The 23,743-nt window shown below is 36.5% G+C and overlaps 1 protein-coding gene across 2 annotated transcripts in view; it reads left to right on the top strand.

Annotated features, from left to right (window-relative positions):
- MLLT3 (MLLT3 super elongation complex subunit) overlaps positions 1–23,743 on the top strand; it is a 277,428-nt gene that overhangs the window by 197,105 nt on the left and 56,580 nt on the right. For both annotated transcript variants that reach the window (XM_041762597.1, XM_041762598.1), the window contains one exon: positions 6,402–7,106. In XM_041762597.1, the coding sequence (XP_041618531.1) occupies positions 6,402–7,106 (705 nt within the window). The remainder of the gene's footprint in view (positions 1–6,401; positions 7,107–23,743) is intronic.

The raw sequence follows: 23,743 nt of genomic DNA on the forward strand, positions 1-23,743 counted from the left end.
ATTTGTGACTTTTTCCATTTTTCTGAATTTCACTTTTATTTTCAAGTTGATACTCAATTTTGAGTTTCCTCCTGTTTATGTGGCAGTTCTGTACTTTTCCATTTCATTATTGGCCACCTTCCCTTTCAATGGCTCATAATCCAATTTTTTTTCTACTTTACCCTGTAAAAATGATACCAACATTTTCTTACACCTTGATACTCAAACCTTTTCTTACATACCTAAAATTCTACAGAGATAATTTAATTTTTTAGATCCAGATTTTTTGTTAGCTTTTTTCTGCGTGTCAGGAATTCACATTGAGCACTGCTACTGTGTATTCCAGATGGGTGATTATCCATTTCAATTTATTTCTGTATAGAAGGCAAGGTGCGAGGGTGCTTGGGTGGCTCAGTGGTGGAGTGTCTGTGCCTTTGGCCCAGATCGTGATCTTGGGGTTCCAGGATCGAGTTCTGCATTAGGTTCCCTGAAGGGAGCCTGCTTCTCCCTATGCCTATGTCTCTGCCTCTCTCAAGGTAAGGTGTGTTGCCCTCCTGTTTCCCCTTTTCTTCACCTTCCTACACATGAAAGGTCTCATTTCTAATTCAGTTACTGTTTAGTTAAAATCCCTTCTCAAGTCCTTTCCTTAGATGGGGCAGTGGGTGATGTGCTCTTTGAATCCTTAAATTTTGGCACATACTTCTTTCACACTGACTCTGTGTGTAGGATGTTTGGCTGGTTCTGCCTTTTCTCCCAGTCGTCTTGATTTTTCTGTTCTCAGTTTCACTGTTACAGAGATCCATGTAATTTCATTCTTTTTAAGTGTTAAGTAATTATTCTTTCTGGTAACTTGTAAAGTTTTCTTTTATCCTTAAAGTTGAGGAATTTTAGCATGACGTTCTTGAGCGTGTCTCTTTTATTAGTCCTGCCAGGATCTTTGAAGTGCCCTGTGAGCTCACAATTCAGTCTTCACTTTTTTTCCCATATTACTTTAACTCTGGCCTCTCTCCTTTCTTTTCCTTTTTCTCCTTCCAGAGACTGTCCTGGAACTCTGTATGGTTGGTATGTCAGTTAGGGCTCCTCAGTCTGTTCTTCAGGTTTCTTCTCTTTGCCACTAATGATTTTCATCTCTTTGTATCTTTATACTTTGAGATTTCTTCCAGTTAATCCTTTATGCCACCATCTAGAGTCTATTTTGTTCTTTAGTTTATCTACTAAATTATTTACCTTGAGAGGTTTATTTTTAAATTTTACATCAGCTAATATTTTAAATCCATAGAAATTATTTTTTGCTGTGTTGTGTGCCTCTTCTTAAGTAATCATACTATTTTTGACTTCAGTGTTTCGTATGTGTCCTTCAGAAGATCTGGGAGGCTGCTCTCTCCTACTCTCACCGACTCTTAGCTATGTTATTGATACGTGCATTGGGCTTCAGGGTGAGTTGTTATGAGACCTTAGATTTTTGTAATCCTGTAAGTGATGAGCTACCGCTACAGGCATCTCAGCCTCTCCTATAAGAGAGGCATGTTGTGTATTTCATGTGTACACACATGGGAGACCCTCTTGGAGCAGGGAGGCTGACCATATTTGTGCACATCATCTGTGTGTACAACTCTTCTGTGTCTTGCTTAGAGCCCAGAGCAGAGCAAGCCTTATATCAGTCCTCTTTCAAGATGCCTGTAATCTTATGGCCACGTTCCTTAGGCCCCATTCACTAACTGTTATTTCCTAGAGCTGACTGTTGAAGAAGGTAAATGAGTTGGATTTGGGATTAAAGTTGGGGGAGGTGAATCCAATTTAAGGTCCCTTCTTTCCCCAGAATCCTGAATTTTTATACTTTATTCATAGCTGCAAATGGTCTTTCACCCCTCTGAAATTTTTCATGTGTTTAATGGTGTTACAGGAGAGATTTTTAGTTTGAAAATTGATCTTTGACTGTTTTACCCAGCCTTTCATATGCATAAACTCTTGGACTATATTACAGTTTCTAAGAAGTATCCTTTTCAGATGCACTGTGAACAAATAACCCTTTAAAGGAGAGTTTATTGCTTTTGGATAAATAAAACTCTTCTGGGAGAGATTATTTGTCCGTATGCAAATTTCATTGAACAAGATATGAATGATCTGAACATCTTGCACAACACAAAAGCCAGTTGAAGTAGGGCAGATACCAGGAATAAAAGCATAAGTAAAGAGAAGAGACAGGAGCTGGAGAAAGAATGAGCTTTGCATTATGAGTGGTATTAGGAAGAAGAGGTGGTGATAACCCAGTAATTGGAAGCCACATATAATCAGAAAAATTTATTTTGTCCTCTAGTTAAGACCTTTTCGCAAGCTATCTACTAGAGTTGCTGACAAGTAGTATTAGAAGAGATTATACATTAAAAGGACCTGTTCTCTTCCAGAAAATTAAAACAAGGAAGCATTCAGTAGAATCTGAGAGGATGAAAGAAAAAACTGTACCCTATATTCACAGGTAGTAAAGTTAGTGCAAATATGTATATGTTTAAATACTCATTTGCCTTAAATATTTGAGATTTGAATTATGCACACTTACTCCCTAATATTGATATTCAGTTTGTCCTAATGAGCCTCAGGCAAAGAAAATTTGAATTATATAACATGTGTAAATTTCACATTGAATAGTAATTAGTCTGTTCTGCTTAGTGGCACTTAATGTTGAGGTTAATAGTTCAGTAACAATTTTAAAAAGCCAGTGACTTATCTCCCAATATATATAGTATAGATAGGCTGAGAATCAGTAAAAGCTTTTATTCTGGGTCAGTAACAGTTTAATTCCTGACTTTGTGTCTAAGCCTTGGTTTTACAATTATTGCATGTATGACTATGGAGCTGGGGGACAGGGCACCTGAACTTTGTAATTTATCACTGGCCAGGGCAAAGACCACGTCCTGTATTCTAGGAACCATTCTTCCACCTTTTTCTTATTTCCTAAATATTTACCTGGGGTGTTGTTAGGGAAAATGTTTTTCTTTTTACTTCTCCATTGCCTTAATTTAAAGAAAGCTTTTAGGTAAAGGGGCAGCAGCAAAAACAGCTGGGTAGTTTGCTTCTGTGAAGATTTGTTGAGTTGGTGAAAAGCTGACAGTGGGCATTAAATACCTAGACCAATGTGGGAGTAAAAAGTTATGACATTTTTTAAGTTTTATGCTTGACATCATACATATGTAATTAAGACAAGAACTTAAACTATCTGACACACAAGAGTCTGTGTCATATACCACTGTGTACTTTGCATTAAGAATTCTGGTTTATCCTACAAAAAGGTTTTAAAAATAAATCATGAAAGGACTCCTGTAGAAGGGTTTTTTTTTTTTTTTTGGTACAAAATTTACTGTTTTTTTTAAATGCTTAATATTAGAAAACATGTTGGTAGGTAAAAATCTGTATTTTTAAAAGTCACATTTATAAAAATATGTGTAATACTCCATGAAGGTTGAATATTAAGCAGCAGTGCTTGGGTGTTCTAGAGCCATAATTAGAATACTGATTGCAAATTACCAAAATTCAGTGAGTCAACAAACCAATTTAAAAACAAACTCAAGGATATTAGATTTCAAATGTTCTTCCTTAATTTAGTTTGCCCATTATACTTTATTTTAATTATTCATAGTATTGCTTAACATGGCAGGAAATGTCTTGTAATAGAATTGATAAAATAATGTAGTTTCAGTAATATGAATACTATCTTTAGCATTCTGCTTTTAAATCTCAGATTGAGATGTTTTATAAGGAATCATCTAGTTTGATGCATAAAAGCATGTTTTTGCATAGTAACTTTATCTATTTTAGAAGTTTGAAAACAAATGCTCCCTTGAGAAAAATCAGTGGAGTAATTGCTATATATCATTTTGTTGTTGTTGTTGAGCAAATGAGAAAAAAAATTGTGAGAAGAAAAAAAAATACATAATTTCACTAACATAGGATAATGATTTTTCATTTTGAGTATTACTGTCTTGTTTTTCTTCAAGTTTTTATTTAAATTCCAGTAAGTTAACATACAATATAATATTAGTTTCAGGTGTAGATTTTAGTGATTCTTGAATATAACAACTGGTGCTCCTCACAAGTGTTCTCCTTAATCCTAATCACCTATTTTTGCCCATTCACCTCCCTTCTGTTAACCATCAGTTTTCTATAGTTAAGTCTCGTTTCTTGGTGCCCCCCTCCCACCTTCTATTTGTTTGTTTTGTTTCTTAAATTCCATATATTGGGTTACATGGGTGGCTCAGTTGGTTAAGTGTCCAACTCTTGATTTCAGCTCAGCTCTTGATCTCACGGTCATGAGTTCAGGTCCCACGTTGGGCTACTTTAAAAAAAAATAAGTGAAATCATATGGTATTTGTTTTTCTTAGACTGATTTATTTTGCTTAACATAATACTCTATAGTTCCATTGACGTTGTTGCAAATGACAAGATTTCACTGTTTTATGGCTGAAGAATATTCCATTTGTGTGTGTGTGTGTGTGTGTGTGTATATGTATATGTCATTTGCAAATATCTTCTCCCATTCTATAGGTTGCCTTTTAGATTCTTTCCTTCACATTGATTATTACTTTTCGATGTTCATTCATGTACATTCTTTCCTCTTCTTTTTTGGGGGGCATAGATTCTTAAAGTATTGTTCGTTTTAGTGAAAAGCATAACCTCTGCCCAGTATCTTTTCTGTATCATGCTAGATATTGAAGGGATATAAGATTGGCTTATGTATCATGGATTTAAGTGGGTAAGTTAGATGTACAGCACAATTACCAAACCATGGGGATGTAAATTCTAGATGAAAATTTGGACATTTGTCATTGGTTCCATTAGGAAGTGGAAGTAAGCAATAAAGAGCTTTTTCTTTTATAGTATTGGTGTGGATTTTTTCCATCTTCAGGATTTACTTCTGTTTCGTATTCTTAGTATTAATGGTAGGGGTTCAAAAATATGTTAAGTATGGGGGATCCCTCGGTGGTGCAGCGGTTTGGCGCCTGCCTTTGGCCCAGGGCACGATCCTGGCGACCCGGGATCGAGTCCCACGTCGGGCTCCTGGTGCATGGAGCCTGCTTCTCCCTCTGCCTGTGTCTCTGCCTCTCTCTCTCTCTCTCTCTCTGACTATCATAAAAAAAAATAAAATAAAATAAAAAATAAAATAAAAAATATATGTTAAGTATGGATTTAAATTTTGTTCCTAAATAGAAAATTTCTTTTTTTTTAAATTATTTATTTGACAGAGAGAGAGAGAGCGCGCACGCGCACATGTGTGCGCGTGTACATGCACAAGTAGGGGGAGTGGCAGGCAGAGGGAGAGGAAGGGAAGAAGCAGGTTTCCTGCTGAGAGGCTTGATCCCAGGACCCTGGGATCATGACCTGAGGTGAGGGCAGATACTCAGCTTACTGAGCCACCCAGGTGCCCCTAAATAGAAAGGCTCTATATAGGTTATATATTCTGAGGTACTTATATGAGTGAAAAAATAGGTAACACATTTGGAATGGAATAAGCAGTGAGGAACCCTTTCCTCATCATTGCACAACAGTAATTACTGCAAACTTTTCAATCCATTTAGTATCTATTAGGTAAAATCTTTGTTCTGTTAGATATTTTTTTCTTTGCTAGTGGATGGAGACATATTCCATAACTGTTGAAATTTGGACATCAAAAAATAATCGCTTTTTATCTCAGATGGAGAATTATTTTCTTTCTTGAGTCTTGTGATTCTTTACATTAAAAAGCCATTTAAATCTTAATATTATCCAGCTCACTCTATGACCCTTCGCTATTTTTCTGTCTCATTCTCAATCTTTGCTGTAGCTAAATGCTGCTTCCCAAGTATAAGCTGTGCTTTGATCCCTCATTGTTTTGGTTCACTCTAGTCCCTGGTCTCCAAGTACTTTCTCATTCTTCTCGTCCTAGTAATGGCCTGCTTATCCTTGAGGATCTAGTTTAGGTGTGAGTTCTCCATAAATTTCTGAATTATTCTTGTCCCGCACCTCCTACAGAATTAATTACCTCCTTGTTTTTGTTGTCTTACCACATTATCGGTGGCTCTTAGAACCACCACAGCTCTTAGTTACGTCCTGGTTATTAAGAATAGGGGCCATGTATTATCCTTCTGTATAGCTTCTAGAACAGGCATTCAGTGAACATTTGTTGAACTGAGTTGTTTTGAACACCCTGCTTGTCCTGATGAGGTAAACAGCTGGCCTCCCTGAATTCCTTGACCATCATGGCCCTTACTCACTGTGTTCCTCACACACCCCATCCCCACCTGTTATACTGAGGTTCTGGGTATCTCTTACAATGCATTTGAGAGCAATCAAAGAGGGGTCTTTGTATAGGTGGAAAATGCCAGGAAGCTGGCTTGCACCTCCTCGTTTTCTGCAGCTCTGAGTCACATCTTCTTGTCCTGTTTCTGCAGGACCCTAACAGGAGCATCCACACCAGCAGCAGCAGCAGCAGTAGCTGCAGCAGCAGCAGCAGCAGCAGTAGCAGCAGCAGCAGCAGTAGCTGCAGCAGCAGCAGCAGCAGCAGCAGCAGCAGTAGCAGCAGCAGCAGCAGCAGCAGCACCAGTTTTTCAAAGCCTCACAAATTAATGAAGGAGCACAAGGAAAAACCTTCTAAAGACTCCAGAGAACATAAAAGTGCCTTCAAAGAACCTTCCAGGGATCACAACAAATCTTCCAAAGAATCCTCTAAGAAACCCAAAGAAAATAAACCACTGAAAGAAGAAAAAATCGTTCCTAAGATGGCCTTCAAGGAACCGAAACCCATGTCAAAAGAGCCAAAACCAGACAGTAACTTACTCACTATCACCAGTGGACAGCAAGACAAGAAGGCTCCTAGTAAAAGGCCACCCATTTCAGATTCTGAAGAACTCTCAGCCAAAAAAAGGAAAAAGAGTAGCTCAGAGGCTTTATTTAAAAGTTTTTCTAGCGCACCACCACTGATTCTCACTTGTTCTGCCGACAAAAAACAGATAAAAGATAAATCTCATGTCAAGATGGGAAAGGTCAAAATTGAAAGTGAGACATCCGAGAAGAAGAAATCAACCTTACCGCCATTTGATGATATTGTGGATCCCAACGATTCTGACGTGGAGGAGAACATGTCCTCCAAATCTGATGTGAGTAGCCTTGTTGGTTTCCCATCTTTACCTTGTTAGTCTTCAGAGTCTATTTCACATGGCTGCAGGATAAAGAGTGAGGGAAGAGAATGACAGCTAAACCATGAAATGGTAGCATGGAAGTGCCTAGAAATGAATTTCCTTAACTAATGGAAAGAAGGAAATGAAATCCTGCAGACCTTTGGGTTGTGATTTAAATTGTTAAAGGAAAGATACTTTCCATAGCATAATAATGGGCCATTTGAATAGCAGCAGAAAAATTGAGATGCTCATTAGAGCTTAGTTACTATGCTTTTTCAGTGATTACTGATTTAGGAGAGTGAGAAGAATGTAATAAACTTAGTAATATGAGAGATAAATTTAAAAGAGAAAGTTAGAAAATATTGGGTGCGGTTATAATGATCTTTTTGGTCAGTGCAGTCAAGTATTTGTTTACAAAGATGGAAAGCTGGCAATAGTTTTTTTTTAAACAGTTTTATTTTAATTCATGTTGTAATATACCATATATATTTAAAATGAATAATTTGGTAGATTTTGACTTACATGTGCTCATGAAACCAAGTGGTGGTATTTTGAAAATGAAACATTTGATTTCTTTTTCATTGGCTAGCCATTGATTTGGGAGGGGATGAGGAATGCAATCTTCATTGTGTTTTTGCTGATGGGCAGGATTATCTTTTCTGGATGCCTAAAAGACCATCTGACCATCTAATATCCCTCTGAAATGTTGTCTGATTTAAGGTTTAAACTAATACAGATTCCTCAGAGTTGGGAGGGATTTTCATGTTATCTATCTAATTTTCCACCAGTGTAAGAAATTTTACGCTTCTAGCAACAGAACTATTAGTAATTTGAAAAGTATTCCATTCCACTTCTAGAGAATGAACATTATTTACTCTGAAATCATGGTCACTTTTTTTTTTTCTTAACACACTTTTGCCTTCTTTAGTTGCTTATTAATCACAATCAGTCCAAATAATCTCCTTACTTTGACTTGCCATTATTTCTAGACAATGATCAAGGAAGATACCTGGTTAAAAGATATCAGTTTGAGAATATTTCTCTTTTTGTCCCATGAGTTCACCATATACACATGTTTCTAATCCAAATACTGGCAGAGGTAGGAGGATTTAGTAGCAGATTCTCCCTTATGCATTTGTGGTGGGAAGAAGGGCAGCCACGGTTAGGACATGGCATCAGTTGTCTCTACTATCCTCTATAGCTAATCTTGACTTTGGAAAAAAAAAAAAAGATTTTAATTTATTTTAGAGACCTAGAGCATGAGTGAGTGGAGGGTGGGGAGCAGAAGGGGAGAGAGAGAGAATCTGAAGCAGACTGTGTGCTCAGTGTGGAGCCCAACATGAGTTTTGGTCCCACAACCTTGAGATCATGACATGAGCTGAAACCAAGAGTTGATCATTTAATTGACTGAGCCACCCAGCCGTCTCTAATCTTGAAATTTTAATAGAGGATCAGATTGGGAGTAGAGTATTAAAATACACGAGATTGGGGTAATTTGTTCCCGTGTTTGGTCAATGTTTTTTAGTGATAGTTTATTGAATGGAGATGAGAACTAATGGGTTTCTTCCAGTATCTCAAGCATTTCTTTTTCCTCCTGTGCTTTTTACTTAGTCTCTTCGTAGTATAAAATTCGTTCTTAATGCTTAAGATGTTATTTGGAAATTTTTTGTGTTTGACTTTTATTTCAAATCACCCTAAAGTGTTCATTGAGCCTCTTGGGATGTGATTAGTCTATGAAGATTGTCAGGTTTAGCAACTTTGTCTTTCTATATTCTGACATATTATGATTCTTTTAGAGCAGAAGTTTTCAAATTGTGGCTTGTGATTCACTGGTGAGCCATGAAACCAATTTAACATGTCATTAGCAGTATTAAGAAAAATCAGAATACATTGTAATTAGTGTGGATAAGTAAGGGTTTGTAAAAATTTTATGTCATATGTTGTGTGTATTCCTTATAGTATGTCATCGTCAAAATTCTGAAAGGCATCTTTCTTTTATGTTTGCTGATTTATGAGAAGATCGAATGACATTCATAAAGCAAAGCTCTACATGAAATTATCACAAATAATCATCTTTTTTAGATAACTCTGTATTCTTGTTTTCATTTTCTCTTGCTCCCTCCCTTTTATATATGATTTATAAGATACGGTTTTTCATAAACTTCATGTTCAACTTAGTATATTTATCCAAAGCAATATCTTAAAAAATCTTCTGGAGTGAAGAGTTAGAATTATAATTCCTTACAGTAGTTAGCAAGTTTTCAAAAACCGTTCATGGCATAGTAGAGCCACATATCCAGTGATTGTTATAGGAGTTTTTATAGTGGGTTCTGTTCATCATTACAGAGAAAGCCTCTAAAGACTTTTGGGCATTATTTGGGTATAAAACACAACAAATGTATTTTCTTTATCGGTTTTCTGGTAGTAGTGCTTTTACTGTTGCTGTAGTTGGTTTAATTCTCTGAAATGTAGGTGGTAGAGACAAAGAAAATTGACAAAGTGGTTCTAAATAAGCCAGGGCCCAAAACACCTTTCTGTGAGTAAAGGAGATAAAGGGGGGCTGAAATTCCGTTTATCCAATAGTAGAAATCATGTTTGTTTGGCCTTCTTCCTACCTGGTGTCCCTCCTGTGGGCAAGACAGAAGGAATGGGAGGCCATTGTAATGGAGAGCAGTGAGGAGCCCAAATCCTTCCTTGGCCAGTAAGGGATTTGATAGCTTGGGACCTGCCCAACTTTTCAGGGGGCACTGTTCACAATGCCCTGGTGGTAAGTGTGTCTGCATCTGAGTAAGTGTGATAAGATGACCTGATCTCTCTAACATCCTTTCCAGCTTTGTTACTTGAATATGAGCCAGATTTGTGTTCACTTTCGGCAGATGGGGTAGGGGGGTAATTTTAGACACAACGAGCAGAGATCATGGATGACTTGGAAACAGAAGAAAGAGGAAGAAAAGAAATTGAAAGAATGTGAAGAATTAGGAAGGGCTAGGAACAAAAGATTATATACCTGGGAAGCCTGTGAAGTAAACATCTTACCTCAGTACACATTAGTTACAATTAAAAGGAAGAACTTTTTAAAGAAGGTTTTGCATAATTAAGTTAGATTCCGATTTTATATAAAAATAAAATCAGTGTTCTTAAGATTGAGTAGAAAGCTTAGATTGTTCATTCATATGGTTCTTTTTGGTTAAGATTTTTATTTTTATATATTTTGCATAGAAAAGTAGAAGTACATCCATCCTTATATGGTCTATGTGTCTTTTGAGTGATCACTTATTTGTCAAGTGCTTAGGCAGGTAGGTAGGTAGTCAGTCAAGTAATCAAGTAATTAGGAGCTTGTCCTGTGGTATTAGGCTGTATTTTGAAGCCCAGCTCTTCCGGTAATCTTGGGCAAGCACTTTAACCTTTTGTGTTTCTTAGTTCTTTTGTAGGATGGATATCATAATAGTGTTTTACTATGTAGGATTATTGTGAAAAAGATCAGTCTAGAGAAAGCACATAGCACATTAGCCAAAAAATATTCGTTAGCCATGATTATATATGATGTGACTTCTGGAAACCTTTATAACCTATAGCTTTGCAAGAGATTTTTTGCTTTTCAAAAATAATTTAGAATTTTTGTGTCCTTTTTCGAGGGCGTGGGTTATATGTTTTCAAGGGGGAAAAGTACTTGAAATAGGCATCTATGTCCTATTGCTCTCAATTTTGTCTGGAGGTATATGGCCTTGATATTGATATGCATTTGTTGTATAGTGAGTAGAAAAATGCAGGATGAAGAGTGTAAGTTTTAAATCACAAGTTAAGCCAAAGTTTCCCGGGATCTTTTAGCTTTTTAATTAAAATAGATAAAGGACAAGAACATAGCTAGCACTGTGTTAGGTTAGGCACTTAGTTGTTTTTTTATTGCTATTCATATTAAAGAAAGACATCCAAAGAAATGACTTAACCTCTGGGTTATTATTAATGTTACAAAGAATCATTTAATTAATTAATTATTTTATTTTATTTTATTTTTATTTTTTACAGAATCATTTGAAAATACATCTCTGAAGTGTTTTTTCTTTTCTAAAGAAATTTAGTTTTGTTACATGAAGTCCATCAGTGAATTTTTTCCCCCTATGGAATTCAAGAGTTACAAGTTGTATGAGTAGGGGGGCAGAAGGACTGGTTTATAGTGGGTGAGCATTTGGCAAATGCAGAAAACATAACATGTTTTTGCTATGTACATAAATGTTAGCATTAAGAATATTTTACCTTCAAGGACCTAGATAATTCCCATTGGAGTAAAGCTGTTTTTAGTTTAGGAAATTATCATTTTGTAGTCATAATGGTCATTTATGGAAACTGTCCTTATGCTAACAGCTGGAAGGGTGAGGATCTGTGTCTGTGTCAGCTGAAAGTTTGTAATTGTAGTTTGTATTAACTTGTTTAAACTTTAATTAACAATTAAAAAGAACTCAAATATCTATTGCCCTTCCTGTGATTTCCTAGGATTTGTTTTTTATATGACTTAGCATCTGAAGAGAAGTCTATTGAGTTGATACTGTTTTGTGATGTGAGAAAATTTGGTATTCACAGCAGAGAAGTAGGGGAAAAAGAGTAATAAAATTGGAATAAGTATAATCAGATTTGGCTATGGTAGTATTTCCTTATCATTGCCTTTGCTTTTTGTGCTTCGCGGAGATTTAATTGTAATTTAAAAGCTCAGATGTTAAAGGTTCTAATAGTCTTTCCTTGAAAGTGGGCAGATTACATTTGGTAAAATGTTACATAATCTGGCCAGCTGGGTGAGGAAGGAGGCTGTAATTCTGTCTTTTGATACTTTGGTTTGCCTAAGTGTTTTCTTGGATAAAATCTTCCTGAGGGAAAAAAGATGAAATCTCATGGAATGGTAGCTTTTTACCAAGGGTGGGTAGTGTGCTGACACAGAATAAAGCCTGCAAGCCACCTTAGTAGTAGCTTCTTTTGAAAAGAAAAAAAGAAGGAAAAAGAAACTTCCCATCTTTTGTTCTGCCTCATTTCCTCTCACCCCACCCTGTTCCTTGCCTACTGTCTGGAGCTGGCAGTGAACGTCCTGCTGTTGAAGCAGTGGCCTCAGGTTTTTATGTGATGGAAGGTTGCAACAGTCCAAGAAGAAGGTCTTTATTGTGTTTTCAAAGTGGCTTTTTAATGACTTGTAATTCCAGCACATGCAAAAGCTGTAAAGTCTGTAAGTATGGTGAGCGAGCAGCTGGAGAGGCCATTCATTAAAGGGCTGCCCTGCTTGGGGTCGGGGGGGGGGGGGGGGGGGGGGGGGGGGTGGCGCGCGCGACTCTCATTCTAGATTCTGTTCTCTGCATTTTATAACTGGAGGTAAACATACCTGAAGGGTTGCAATTCTTTCTCGGCCAGATTCAGCTCGGTGTAGAACATGCATGAAAATAGAAGAAGGTTAACTTGGTTGGGTGCGGGGAGGCATTTCACCTGGGCTTGTTTTCAAATGGCTTTTGTGTAAGATGTGATGGGTTGAGGGGAGGGGATGGTCCTGCCAATCAACTGTTCCACTTACTCAGCCGCTTTCCTGATTTAGTCCAAAAAAGGATTTGAAGCAGTGAAAAGGGAGATTTTTTTACTTTAAAACAGAGTTAGAGGCTTCATTCATCTTTTTCTTGGTTGGGTACCATACTCAACCTAAATCGTTTCTCAGGTTTTAAATAATTCTTTAGAAGCCTTTCGGTAGCTGGGGGCCATGGACAGACGGGATTATATTATTGCAGAGTTAGTTATCATCAATAATTGCCAAAACCCTGCATTTTTACTTACTTGTATTGAATTGGATCTTTCAGTAAATTCCATGAGCCTCCTTCAAGAGAGCTGCATTGCCGAGTCATTGCACTGTTGTTTTTTATTCTAGAGCCCATGATCTTTACCTGATTGTCTCATCTGTCGTTAGACACAAAATCAAAGATGCAATTCAACATGGTCTTTTCATGGCCAGCCTTACCATACCATAGGGGAGACCATATAGTTGTAGTTAAACATGCCTTGAGTGAGTACTGTCTATGTGCTAGTCACCAGTCTAAGCACTTGGTTTGTTTTGACTTATTTAACCCTCAAAGCAGCTTTCTGAAAGAGGTACTATTGTCCCCTTTTTATAGATGGGAAAACTGAGGCTCAAAGTTTAAGAGACTTACCCAAAGTTGCCATGTGGTGGAGCCAGAATTTGATTCCACTTGGCAGAGAGTTCACTCAAGAGGAATTTTGTAATGAAGCAAATCTTGTTTTCCCATGAATTCATACTACATTTGCAGAGATGTACTTCATGAATTTGGTATCACTGCTGTGAAAGCCTTTGATAACATATTGTTACATTTATGAATCATATTTCTTTGACCTATCTATTGATCTGGGCTTTTACCAACAGCCTACAGGAAGTGACAGGTTGTCCTTAGAGCTGAGTTTGACATACATAGCCTGAAGTGAGGGAGGAGCTTTGAAACATCCAAGAATCTGACTTTTTACACATACTTGCTTCAAGTATAACAGACTCTCATGGCTGTGGATTTCACATTATTATGTCATCAACACTATTTCCCTGCTCCTAGAATTTTTCCCACTTGCTTTTGTGAGGAATTTATGTTTAACAGAGCTGAGCTGCAATATCAAGCTTTCCCAGAAGGTGCCACCAAATAACAAATGGTGTCCCACAGTTCGAAGATCACTTCTTTTTGAATCTTCTAGTTATGTTTTGTGATTTCATTTTATAATGTTGGTAAGTTATTCAAAATGTAGGCCATGCTTTCTGTGAATTAGGGGACAAGGTAATGCAATGACAGGTCAGAGGGTGGTTTTCTTTTGGTGTCTATGTAATTATTTAGTCAAGTTTGACAAGTTGTTCTCAGTAGGTAACAATTTATGACTGTCAACTTTAAAGGCAGTATCAAGGTCCACAAAGAAAAATCACCCCTAAGAGGCTACTTTGGCTACTAAAGATGATTGCACAGTGAGATGTTCCAGATAAAGGTGAAGATCCTTCTGTTAGGAGAAAATCGATGAGCATTTACTTAAGTATTTGGGGACAACAAACTTGCCTTTGAATTCTGAAGATATAGAGGATAGGGATGTGGGGGGCCACTGGGGTAGGGAGAAATATTCAGAATTAGAAACACAGAGAAAAGGAAATTTTCTTGCCTTGGTAGAGCGAAAATGTTTGGAGTCCTCAGATGTGATGTGATGTATTTATTTAATCATTTTTAAATTCAAGTATAATTAGCATACAATGTTATATTAGTTTCAAGTGTATAATATAGTGATTCAACAATTCTGTACATTAGTGCTCATCAAGATAAGTGTACTCTTATCCTCTTTACCTATCTCACTCATCCCCCTACCCCCTTCCCCCTGGCAACCACCAGTTTGTTCTCTGTATTTTAGAGTCTGCTTTTTTGTGTTTCTCTTTTCTTTGTTCGTTTGTTTTGTTTCTTAAATGCTATATATGAATGAAATCATATGGTATTTGTCTTTCTCTGACTTACTTTGCTGAGCATCATATCCTCTAGATCCATCCATGTTGTTGCAAATGGAAAGAGCTCATTATTTTTTATGGCTGAGTAGTATTCCACTGTATATACATACCACATCTTGTTGATGGGCACTTGGGCTGCTTCCATATCTTGGCTGTTATAAATAATGCTGCACTAAACACAGAGGTGCAAATATCATTTTGAATTAATGTTTTTATTTTCCTGTGGTAAACACCCTGTAGTAGAGTTAGTTGCTGGATCATATGGAGATTCTATTTTTAATTTTTTTGAGGCACTTCCATACTGTTTTCCACAGTGGCTATACCAGTTTGCATTCCCACCAACAGTACACAAGGGTTCCTTTTTCTCCATATCCTTGTCAATACTTGTTTGTTACATTTTTTATTTTAGCCATTATGACAGGTATGAAGTGATACTGTAGTGTCAGTTTGATTTGCATTTCCCTGATGGTTAGTCTCTTAGCAATATGGTTATCTTCTTTGGAGAACGGTCTGGTCTGTTCAGGTCCTCTACCCAGTTTTTAATTGGATTATTTGATTCTTTTTGGTATTGAGTCATAAAAGTTCTTTACATATTTTAGAAATTAACCCATTATCAGATATATCATTTACAAATATCTTCTCCCATTCAGTAGGTTGCCTTTTTGTTTTGTTGGTGGTTTCCTGTGCAAAAGGTTTTTATTTTGGTGTAGTCCCAATAGTTTAATTTTGCTTTTGTTTCCCTTGCCAGAGGAGACATATCTAGAAAAATGCTTCCATGGCTAATGTCAAAGAAATTACTCTGTATGTTTTCTTCTAGGAATTTTATGGTTTCAGCTCTCACATTTAGGTCCTTAATCCATCTGAGTTTATTTTTGTGTGTATTGTAAGAGGGTGGTCCAGTTTGTTTGTTTGTTTCTTTTCTTTTTTTTTGCATGGAGCAGTCGAGTTTCTCCAACACCATTAATTGAAGAGACTTTTTCCTATTGTATATTCTTGTCTCCTTGTCATAGATTAGTTGACCATAAAAAAGTGTAGGTTTATTTCTGGACTCTCTGTTCTGTTCCATTGATCTATATATCTGTTTTTTGTGCTAGTGCCCTTCTGTTTTGATTACTACAGCTTTGTAGTGTATCTTGAAAGCTAGAATTGTGATACCTTCAATTTTTTCTTTGTTTTCAAGATTATTTTGGCTATTTGGAGTCTTTTATATTCCATACAGATTTTAGTATTATTTGTTCCAGTTCTGTGAGAAATGCTGTTGGTATTTTGATACAGATTGCACTTACATTGTAGATTGCTTTGGTTAGTATGGATGTTGTAATGATATTGGTTCGTCAAATCAGTAAGCATGGAAGATGTTATTTTAAAAATATAAATACATTACTAGAGTACCCTGGTTTGGAATCTCAGTATTTAGAATAATGGTACTGTTATTTTAAGAAATTAAATTTTTGACACCTGCTTTATTTTGTGGCTTTTATTTTTTAAAATACGATAAGCCACTGTGTCACTTTGAGTAACTACAAACATTTCCTTCTAAGTACATTTAATTTTTAAAAATATTTTTTATTACATTAATGATATTCAGTAACATTCAAAAATATTTATGTGGTAGATACTCCTGTATATAAATACCATGTTAGATGGTACAGATGGTACAAAATTAGAATTTAGGCTGAGCTTGGAAGAAAAGAAAGGCATGAATAAGAGGAGATGAGGGGTGGAGTAAGCAGGACAAGCCGTTCTTGATCAGAGGAAACAACTTGAAAAAAACCAGCTGATGGCAAATGTAGCTAATTTTGTGTTGTCCTTACTTGAGAATGAAATCTTGTAATTGAATCCTGCCATGAATTCATCAAACTGGTTTATTAGGAATGAAGGAAGCATTATCAAACTCTACTCTTGCTTGGAATGTGCTGCACACTTTCACTCGATACTGTGGTCTTTTTTTTTTTTTCTTTAAGATTTTGTTTATTTGCCTGAGAGAGAGATAGAGCACAAGAGAACACAAGGGTGAGGGAGAGGGACAAGCAGACTCCACACTGAGCATGGAGCCTGATGCGGGGCTCTATCCGAGGACCCAGAGATCATGGTCTGAGTTACTATCAAGGGTCAGATACTTAACTGGCTAAGCCACCTAGGTGCCCCTCAATAGCATCTTTTTAAATCCATGCAATGTATGTGATAGCTTTTGTTTTCATCTTGCATATGTGGAAGTGGCAGAGCTAGAATTTGAATCCAGTTCTCACTAATGCTAAAGCCCCTTCTTTTTTTGTACCATACAAACCAATTAAACCTTATTGAGAGAGAATCACCTCCTTGGCCTCACTAGAGCTCAACAAGACCTCGCTGAAAGGAGCTTATATATTTGTCTGCAGCCTTAATTTTTGTAGCTGTCACCTGGGGGACACCTCCAGATCTGGTCTGGAAGCCAGGAGGGTTTAAAATTGCAGCCCTTGGGCAGCCCCAGTGGCTCAATGGTTTAGTGCAGCCTTTGACCCAGGATGTGATCCTGGAGACCTGGGATCAAGTCCCATGTTGGGCTCCTTGTATGGAGCCTCCTTCTCCCTTTGCCTGTATCTCTGCACCCCCGCCCCTCTCTCTCTGTCTCTCATGAATAAATAAATAAAATATTTAAGAAAAATAAAATAAAAATAAAATTGCAGCCCCACAAGATTATACACATTTGCATACTTTAAAAGCTCCTCCCTGAGGATCTGTCTTCCAGTCACCCTGAAACTAAGTGCTAAATGAAATTCTTCCCCTTGAAACACTGATAGGTCTTGCGCACCCTCAACAATGGGGACACATCAAAAATTAATCAGTTTAGGGAATCACAAAGGTTGGAGAGACAACCAAGAGCTAGGGCAATGTGGAATGAGAAGGCTTATCACATACACAAGGCCACACCTTCAAGACTGAGAGACATAGCAGTTCAGCCTCAAACATAGAAGCAAACAGAGTCCAGCAAAATGAGGAAACAGAAATAGGTTCCAAACCAAAGAATAAGATAAAACCTCAGAAAAAGACCTTAATGATACAGAGATAAGTCATTTATCTGATAAAGAATTTGAAGCAATGGTCACAAAGATGCCCACTGAACTCAGAAGAATGAATGAGCACAGTGAGAACTTTAACAAAAAGAGAGTATGAGAAGGAGACAAATGGGGTATTTGGATGACTCAGTCGGTTAAGTGTCTGACTCCATTTCAGCCCAGGTCATGATCTCAGGGTCATGAAATTGAGCCCTGTGCTGGCTCCACACCCTGTGCTTAAGATTCTCTTCCTTTCCCCTCTCTCCGCTCTTAAGAAAAAAAAAAAGTAACAAGTCACATAGCAGAAGACTACAGTAAATTGAAGCGGAATATATATGAACAGCAAGCTGGGAAACAGAGCAATGAAACTAACTTATCAGACAGAGGAGCAAAAAAAAAAAAAAAAAGATTAAGAAAAAAAATGATGAAAACTTAGGAGACCAGTGGGACATCAAGTGGAATAATATTTGCTTTATAGAAGTCCCAGAAAGAGACAAGAGGGAGAAAAGGGCTGAAAACTTACTTGAAGAAATAATGACTAAAAACGTTCCTCACCTAGAAAAAGTAACAGACATCAGGTTTAGGAATCCCAAAGAATTCCAAATAAGATGAACCCAAAGAGAGTCCACATCAAGACACATTGTAATCAAACTATCAAAAGTTAAAGATAAAAAGGGAATCTTAAAAGCAGCAAGAGTTAAATAAATTGTTACATTCAAGGAAAACCCCACAAGGCTATCAGTGGATTTCTCAGCATAAATTTTGCAGATCAGAAGGGAGTGGTATAATATATTCAAAGAGTTAAATGGAAAAAACTTCCAACCAAGAGTTCTCTACTTAGAAAGGTTATCACTAAGAATTGAAGTGATAAAGAGTTTTTCAGGCAAGCTAAGTGAGTCTGTTACTACTAAGTTGGCACTTACAAGAAATGTTAAGGAGACTTCTTTAAGCTGGAAAGAAATGGCACTAATTAATAAGAAAACATATAAGAGTAAAAAAAATCTCATTTGAAAAGGTAAATATGTATTAAAGGTAGTGGACTAATTACTTATAAGGCTAGTATGAAAGTTAAAAGACATAGTAGTAAAATTAAAGACATAGTAGTAAAATTAACTGATACTGCCATGGTAGTTAAGGGATGCATAAAAAGATGTAATATGACATCAAAAAACAACGTGGAGGAGTAAAAATGTAGAGTTTTGGAATCAGTTCAAATTTAAGTTGTTATCAACTTAAAATATATAGTTATACGCATAGGATGACATATGTGAAACTCACAGTAACCACAAAGCAAAAATATAAACTAAATACATAAAAGTAAATAAGAAAGGACTCTAAACAAACAATAAAGAAAATCACTAAACCGCAAGGAAAGAGGCAAAGAGAAGAGACAGGTAGTAGTACAAAAACAACTCTATAGAAAACAGTTAACAAAATGGCAATAAATAATACCTATCAATAATTACCTTAAAATTTAATGGACTAAATGCTCCAATGAGAAGACATTGAGTGGCTGAATAGCTTAAAAAAAAATATATATATATATATATATCTAATACTGCCTAGAAGAGTTTGACTTCAAAAGTAAGGACACGTACATACTGAAAGTGAAAGAATAGGAAAAGATTTCTATGCAGTTTGAAATGAAAAGATAGCTGTTGTAGCTATACTCATATCAGTGTTTTAAAATACACTTTAAAACAAGGACTGTATGGGGATCACTGGGTGGCTCAACAGTTTAGCGCCTGCCTTTGGCCCAGGTCATGATCCTGGAGTCCTGAGATCGAGTGCCACATCGGGCTCCCTGCATGGAGCCTGCCTCTCCCTCTGCCTGTGTCTCTGCCCCCCCATAAATAAATAAATAAATACATAAATACATAAATAAATAAATAAATTCTAAGAAAAAAAAAGGACTATAATAGAAAACAAAAAGGGGAACTGCATAGTAATAAAGGATTATTCGAACAACAAGATATAACATTTATGTATGTACCCAACATTGGAGCATCAAAATACATAAAGCAAATATTAACATAACTAAAAAGAGAAATTAACAGCAATACAATAGCAGCAAGGGAGGGGATCCCTGGGTGGCTCAGCGTTTTGGCGCCTGCCTTTGGCCCAGGGCGTGATCCTAGAGTCCCAGGATAGAGTCCCACATCAGGCTCCCTGCATGGAGCCTGCTTCTACCTCTGCCTGTGTCTCTGCCCCCCCCCCTCTCATGAATAAATAAATAAATAAATAAATCTTTTAAAAAAAATCTAAACAGATCAATTACTAGTAAGGAGATTGAATCAGTAATCACAAGCTTCCGAACAAACAGTCCTGACCAGATGGCTTCACTGCTAATACTACCAAACATTCAAAGAAGTTTTAGTAAATATCCTTCTCAAACTCTTCCAAAACATAGGAGAGGAAGGAATGCTTCCAAACTTGTTTTAGAAGGCCAGCCTTATCCCAATACCAAAACCAGACAGACACCACAGAGAAAGAAATTTAAAGGCCAGTATACCCAATGTACAAAAATGCAGAAATCCTCAACAGATATTAGCAAACCAAATTCAGTAATACATTAAAAGGTTCAGATACCATGATCAAGTGGGATATATTCCAGGAATTCAAGAATGGTTCAACATCTGCAAATCAATCAATGTGATACATCATATTAACATAAGGAGAGAGAAAAATCTTGTGATCATCTCAATAAATGAAAAAAGCATTTGATAAATTTCCAACATCCACCTGTGATAAAAACTCTCAACAAAGTAGGTATAAAAGAAATGTACTTCATGCTAAGAAAGGCTATATATGATAAACCCACAATCAATACCATACTCAATGGTAAAAAGCCAAAAGCTTTTCCACTAAGGTCAGGAATAAGACCAGGATGCCTGCACTTCATGCTTTTATTACTATGGTTTTGGAAATTCTAGGCACAGCAATTAGGTAAGAAAAAGAAACGAGGCATCCAAATTGGAAGGAAAGAAGTAAAACTGTCACTATTTGTAGATGATATGATACTATATACAGAAAACCCTAACAACAGCAGAACAAAAACAAAAAACCTAATAATGAATTCAGTAAATTTGCAGGATACAAAATTAATAAACAGAAATCTGTGTTATAGTACACTAATAACAAACTATTAGAGAAATTAAGAAAAATGTCCAATTACATGAAAAAATATCTAGGAATAAGTTTAACTGAGGAGGAGAAAGACCTGTATTCTGAGAACTATAAGACATTGATTAAAGAAATTGAAGAAGATTAAAAAAATAAGTGAAACGATATTCCATGATTGTATATTGGAAGAATCAATATTGTTGAAATGTCCATACTATCAAAAGCAATCTACTGATTTAGTACAATCTCTATCCAAATTCAAATGGCACTTTTCACAGAACTAGAATGAATAATTCTGAAACTTCTATGGAGTCATAAAATAGCCCAAAAAACCTGACAAAGAACAAAACTGGAGGTATCATGCTCCCTGTTTTCAAATTATCCTACAAAGTTACAATAATCCAACAGTATGCTTTCGGCATAGAAACAGACACATAGGCTGATGGAGCAGAGTAGAGAGCTCAGAAATAAACCCATAGATGTATAATCAATTTATGACAAAGAAGGCAAGAATGTGCAATAGGGAAAGAACATTCTTCCCCCCTGCTCCCCTCCTTGGGAAAGGACATTCTTTTCAAAAAATGGTGGAGGGGAAATTGGACAGCTACATGCAAAAGAATGAAACTGGATCATTAACTTATACCAGATACAAAAATTAACTCAAAATGGATTAATGGACTTGACTATGAGACCTGAAACCATAAAACTCCTAAAAGAAAACATATACATCAAGCTTCTTAATAGTGGTCTTAACCGTGTCTTTTGGTTATGACTCCAAAGGCAAGGGGAGCAAAAGTAAAATAAACTTTTGGGACCACGTCAAACTAAAAAAGTTCTATACAGCAAAGGAAGCCATCAACAAAATGAAAAAGCATCCTACTGATTGGGAGAAAATGTATATAAATCATATATCTGATAAAAGATTTATCCAAAATATGTTAAGAACTCGTACAACCCAAAAAGAATCCAATTAAAAAATGAACAATGGATCTAAATAGAGATTTTTACAAGGAAGGTCTACAGATGGCCAACAGACAAAAAAGATGCTCAACTCACTAATCAACAGGGAAATGCAAATCAAACCTGCAATGAGATAGCATCTTACACCCCTCAGAATGGCTATTATTATCAGGACAAGAAATAACAAGTATTGGTGAGGATGTGGGAAAAAGGGAACCCTTGTGCACTGTTGATAAGAATATAAAATGGTGCAGCCACTATGGAAAACAGTATGGAAGTTTCTCAAAAAAATTGAAACTAGAGCTACCCTATGACTCAGTAATTCCACCATTCATGGGTATTTATTTGAAGAAAAGGAAAACACTAACTTGAAAAGATATATGCACCCATATGTTCATTGCAGCATTAATTATAACAGTCAAGATATGGAAACAACCTGAGTGTCCACTGATGGATGAATGAATGTGGTATAGATATATACAATGGAGTACTTTTCAACCATAAGAAAGAATAAATCTTGTCATTTGCAATAACATGGGTGGACCTAAAGAGTATTATGCTAAGTGAAATAAGTCAGAGGAAGACAAATACCATATGATTTCACCTATATGTGGAATCTAAAAAACAAAACAAGCAAGAGAAAAGAAAACCCAGACTTATAGATACAGAGAATAATTTGGTGGTTACAAGAGGAGTGGTGAGTTGGTGGTGGGAGGGTGGAATATATAAAGGAGACCGAGAAGTGCAAACTTCCAGTTATAAAATAAGTAAGTTATGGGGATATGAAGTATAGCATGGTCGATAACATTTGTATGGTAACAGATGGTAACTAGACTTACTGTAGTGATCATTTCACAATTTTACAAATGTTGATTCACTATGTTACATACGTGAAACTGTTATAGTATGCCAATTTTACCTTAATTTAAAAAAAAAAAGGGAAATAAGATAGACTTTTTTTCTGGGAACATAGCCTACCTGGCTAATAAATTTTCTTATCTTCCTGGGCCCAGGATGGGTAGTCCAGAAGACACAGTCCAAGAGTAGACACTTGGAGTCAAAAGACTAGATAGGGTCAGTTTGAACTATATAATGTGGATTTTAATAATGATGATGAGATTTTTGATGCAAACTACCATTCGGGTATCAGTTTAAACAAAAATACTATGTCATAGACAAAGACTTACTTTTTTAATTTGGTAACTGATGAATTGTGTCCTGTGAAGACCTGGTGTTGGTAAATGTTCTCATAAAGATGGGAGATGCAAAGCTGCAGTCTAGGAAGTTAGTGATTTATAACCTATGGTTGTAGTTTTTTGGTTTTATTTTGTTTTGTTTTAATTCCTGAATGTGTTTTAAAAATGTCATTTCCAGGGGCACCTGGGTGGCTCAGTCAGATAAGCATCTGATTCTTGATTTTAGGCCAGTCACGATCTCAGGGTGGTGAGGTTGAGCCCTGTATTGGACTTTGTGATCAGTTAGGCATCTACTTAAGATTCTATTCCTCTTCCTCTGCCCCTCCCCTGGCTCATTACTCACATGTGTGCATTCTCTCTCTCTCAAATAAATTTTAAAAATAAATAAAAGTAATTTCCAGTGATATCTCCAATGGCCTAACCGTAGATTATATTAGGAATTAAAGCATAGTCTTGCCGAAAGTCCACCTTAGTTTAAAATGCTTAGTATCTGACAAATTGTACTCCAGGTGACCTGACATTTTCAGTGTTATAAAGTGCTCACTATATTCTCAATCTTCCTCCCCTTCCTTATTATTCTCCAGGATTTTTAAAATTAAAGGTTAACATCACACTTCTTGCTGATCTTGTGATGAGTTGTTTCAAAGCGCTAGGTTGTGTGATCATCTTGGATGCAAGTCATGCTTTTCCTCTTGCTTACCAAGCCTGCTTTCATTGTCCAGCAGCTTTCAGACTTGCAACAAGTCCCTTCCCCCTTGCAAAGATAAGTCACGCATAGTCTTCCTTGTTTTGTATAAT

This window comes from Vulpes lagopus, chromosome 7, assembly GCF_018345385.1.
Source record: "Vulpes lagopus strain Blue_001 chromosome 7, ASM1834538v1, whole genome shotgun sequence".
NCBI lineage: Eukaryota > Metazoa > Chordata > Mammalia > Carnivora > Canidae > Vulpes > Vulpes lagopus.